Genomic DNA, 3,760 nt, shown 5'->3' with positions numbered 1-3,760 from the left:
CGACGTGTCTCAGGTCTATGCCGAATTGGGAGGAAGGGCATCCCACCTTTGTAGTCTGCTAAGCTGTAGGGATAGTTTCATGGTTAGGAGACCCCAGGAGCCATTACTCACTATAAATATACACGTGGAGGGTGGCCCCCACATTGTAATGATCGGCAATAACTAGGTTCTCTGTTTTGTCCCGTCTTGCTTGGTTCCAGGTGCAGCGAGCAGACAAGATGATGCTCAGTCCAGAGCAGGTCGATTCAGACCAACCATCGGCCCAGTCAGAATCGGACTCTGCGGTCAGTGAGATGAAGGGTGGCAGTGTGTCTGAAGCGGAAGGAGGAGATCGTAGGACTCCATGTCTCCCACCACAGTTAAGCCGTGAAGAGAAGAGGAGGAGAAGACGAGCCACAGCAAAATATCGCTCAGCACACGCAACCAGAGAGCGCATACGCGTAGAAGCCTTCAACGTGGCATTCACCGAGCTCCGACGACTTCTGCCGACCCTGCCCCCTGACAAGAAACTGTCCAAGATTGAGATCCTGCGACTAGCAATCTGCTACATCTCCTACCTCAACCATGTACTGGACGTCTAGAGGCTTCAGGATGGACATTGTCAGGCAAGGACAATGTGCTGGTCAGCCGGCAGCGGCAGTCAGCGTCACACTGAGCGGTGGGTGCAGATGTTAACCCCTTGTGCTCTGAGCCTGCTTAGAGCTGGTGTCAGTGAGTAGCCGTAGACCACAGTACAATGTGCATTCATTCTATAATAACTAGATTATTGGACCAAAGGTGACCGTGTGTGTGGTAGAGACCTTGTGTGTGTTCTGTGTAGAGTAACAGTGCCCCATGGTGGCAGCTGGGTGTATTACATGACTATATTCCTCCCTGTCTGGTCATTGTACTGTATACCAGTCAGGCACATTCTCCTAGATTACAGGAAAGCACAAGCTTCCTGCCTTATTGCCCATCCTGGTGGGGTCCGATCAGCAGGTTCTGGCCATGGTCTGGTGACCACACGACAGCCCACTGTAGAAGCACAATATGAGCCTCTGTACATTATATGGGGGTGCACTGTATGTTCTCCATTAGGCTGGGGGAGTGCTCAGGTGCCTTGATATTTGGAGCCTCCTACTCCAATATTCTATCACCATCAATATGTCGCATCTTTAGGACTCCAGAAAGCTGAGATAGAGGATGCTGTTTACTAGGACCGACTAATTGAGAGCTGGTAGTAATTTCATCCGGAAGCCTGCAAAGTTGTGGAGAAAAAGTTTTTTGTTGTTTTATTATTACAAATCAAATCAGTCAAGGACCAGCAGCTCTCCGGTGGGAGGTTCCTGCCACTCAGCTCCCCGTATCTCAGCTGCATCGACGGGTCATAAAGATTAACAGTTGTCACGACTGAGTCCTGGGTGTAACTAGAGTAAATCCAGAGGCCCCCTCAGTCCATGGCAGTCATGGAGCACAATCCACTGTAGTATACTGAGACCCATCAGCCCACACTCTGCTGTCACATACACTGATCTGCCATTACATTAAAACCAATGCAATTAACAACATAAAACACCAGGTGTCAACGGTGCCCATCAAGGGGAATATATGACTAAGCAATCAGTTCTTTCCGTGGAAACAGAAAAATGAGTAAGTGGAGCGGCTGAGTGACTGCGACAAGGGATTATATACATATTATATACATAGTGATGTTTAGACCCCCGGGGGCAGAGAGCTCCAGAGTGACTGGTACCAACCAAAACTGTCCAAGGAGACTGGGGACAGGGTAATGGGGGCTCAAGGATGATTGTCCGATCCCACAGAAGAGCTGCTGTAGAGCAACCTGCTGGCTACGATAGAAAGGAGTTTGGTCACTCAGGACATGTATGGGGCCCCACAGATCAGTTTGAGGGCCCATGTGACCCCTGTCATCCACTGATGGGCATGAAGACACGTTCCCCATCATGTGAGCGGTCAGGTGCGTGTGCATCACTTACCTTGGGAAGAGATGGCACCAGGATGCACTATGGGAAGAAGACAAGATGGCGGGGGCAGCGTGATAGGCAATGTTCTGCTGGAGACCTTGTGTCCTGACATCATGTGGATGTTACTGTGACAACGACCACCTACCTAACCATTGTACACACCAACTTCCCCTCCACATGGCAGCAGGCCCCAAGGGCCACACTGTTCAGGGATGAGAAACATGACAAATGAAGGTGGTGATTTGGCCTCCATATTCCTCAGATTTCAGTCTTACGGTCATTTGTGGGATACATGGAGGTCGCGCCTTACACGGTCTGCTGCTGATACCACAGGGGGCATCACAGGGATATGAACCCTGGGGGGTCAGATTATAGGGCTGTGGGGCCTCTAGGGGTCACAGCACAAGAGCAGCCACACAATATTAGCTGGTTTTAATGTTATGGCCGATTGGTGTGCTGTGTTCAGGGGTGCAGCCATCAGCACTTACGGAAGTAGGCAAAGTAGAAAACTGCGCAGGTTAATAGTGGAGTTTTTTGCTGCCAATGTTACGGAGCTGGAGTTCTGCCTGCCGTGCGCCCCTTCCCAGATGTCCTGGTGCAGATACTTTTCTTCCTGTACTTTAACAGCATCTAGCAGGGCAGTGAATAATGGGGTGATGTAGCGACCCCCTCTGTATGTCAGAGCCCCAGAATCCTCCTTGTGTCCCCTACACCAGCGACTGGACTGATACATGATAAACAATTATAATCCAAAGATTTGTGGCTTTCAGGGTTGGTGAATTTCTACGTACGATGCAATATTTTGTAGTGAATCTGTTTCCCTGGTTTCTACCTGATGCCTTTTATTATCGACCTTCACCAGAAAGACAGTGATGTCCTCAATAAACCTTTTCTGCATCTAACATGTCTGCCGCCTGTCCTCATTGTAGACCAGCCGCGACTTACAGGTGGTTTGCCGGTGGCTTTGCTGATTCTTATGATTCTGTGGTCATTTTTCTTCTTGCACCCTGGGAGATGTACAGGGTGCTGTTAACCCCCAGGTGTCCTCTGTCTTCTATGTGCTCTAGTATGCTGTTTTGCACTTAAAGGAAAAGTCCATCGAGGCACAAAAAAATTATTCCGGATTAAGGATAGGGGGACCATAAAAAAAGTTATTGTCACCTGTCCCGATGCCTTCACAACGCCGTGTCCCACTCCTGGACCCCAGCTGACTCTTCTAAGCTTCCCTCTGGCTATGTCACGACCCAGTTGGTGGATTCCCCGCTCAGCCAGTAAGTGATGGGGATGGGACATCACTGCAGTCACTGAGTGGGCAAAATCCCACCTGCTTGTAACGTTCAACCTGGGTCATGGCATACCCAAAGACTAGGAGAAGAGGACACCCGGTTGAGTAAAGGAGCCCAGGGATGCGGCTCAGTGTGGGCACAGGGACAGATGAGCATATTGTCTTTTTTTAATGTCCCTCTAGGCCGTCCAGGTTTACAGACATGTTATAGTTGTTTTAGCTGTGTTGAGGTTTAACATTGGCTTCCTTTGGCTCCAGTTCACACCCTGTGTAAGGTGATGGTCTGCTCCATCTCTTGGACTGCAGCCTGCATACCTGAGAATACCCTGTGAGACCAGTTCCATCTCTTTTTTACTATTTGCATTAACTTTTTTTTACCAATTCAAAAAATTAGTTTATTAAAGGTTTTATAAAAGGGTTACAAAGGTTTAGAAATAGAGATGAGCGAACTGTCTAAGGTTGTCTGGAAAACATGGATGCAGCCAATGACTATATCCATATTTTCCACATA

At 48.9% G+C, this 3,760-nt stretch overlaps 1 protein-coding gene across 1 annotated transcript; it reads left to right on the top strand.

Annotated features, from left to right (window-relative positions):
• Positions 1-218: 218 nt before the first annotated feature.
• NHLH2 (nescient helix-loop-helix 2) lies at positions 219-686 on the top strand. The gene has a single exon (XM_069945731.1). It carries the CDS (start codon positions 219-221, stop codon positions 579-581), a length of 363 nt encoding a protein of 120 aa, XP_069801832.1. The 3' UTR covers positions 582-686.
• Positions 687-3,760: the final 3,074 nt, after the last annotated feature.

This window comes from Dendropsophus ebraccatus, chromosome 11, assembly GCF_027789765.1.
Source record: "Dendropsophus ebraccatus isolate aDenEbr1 chromosome 11, aDenEbr1.pat, whole genome shotgun sequence".
Classification (NCBI taxonomy): Eukaryota; Metazoa; Chordata; class Amphibia; order Anura; family Hylidae; genus Dendropsophus; species Dendropsophus ebraccatus.
Note: the sequence above shows the minus strand (reverse complement) of the source record. Positions and strands in the feature narration are given on the sequence as shown.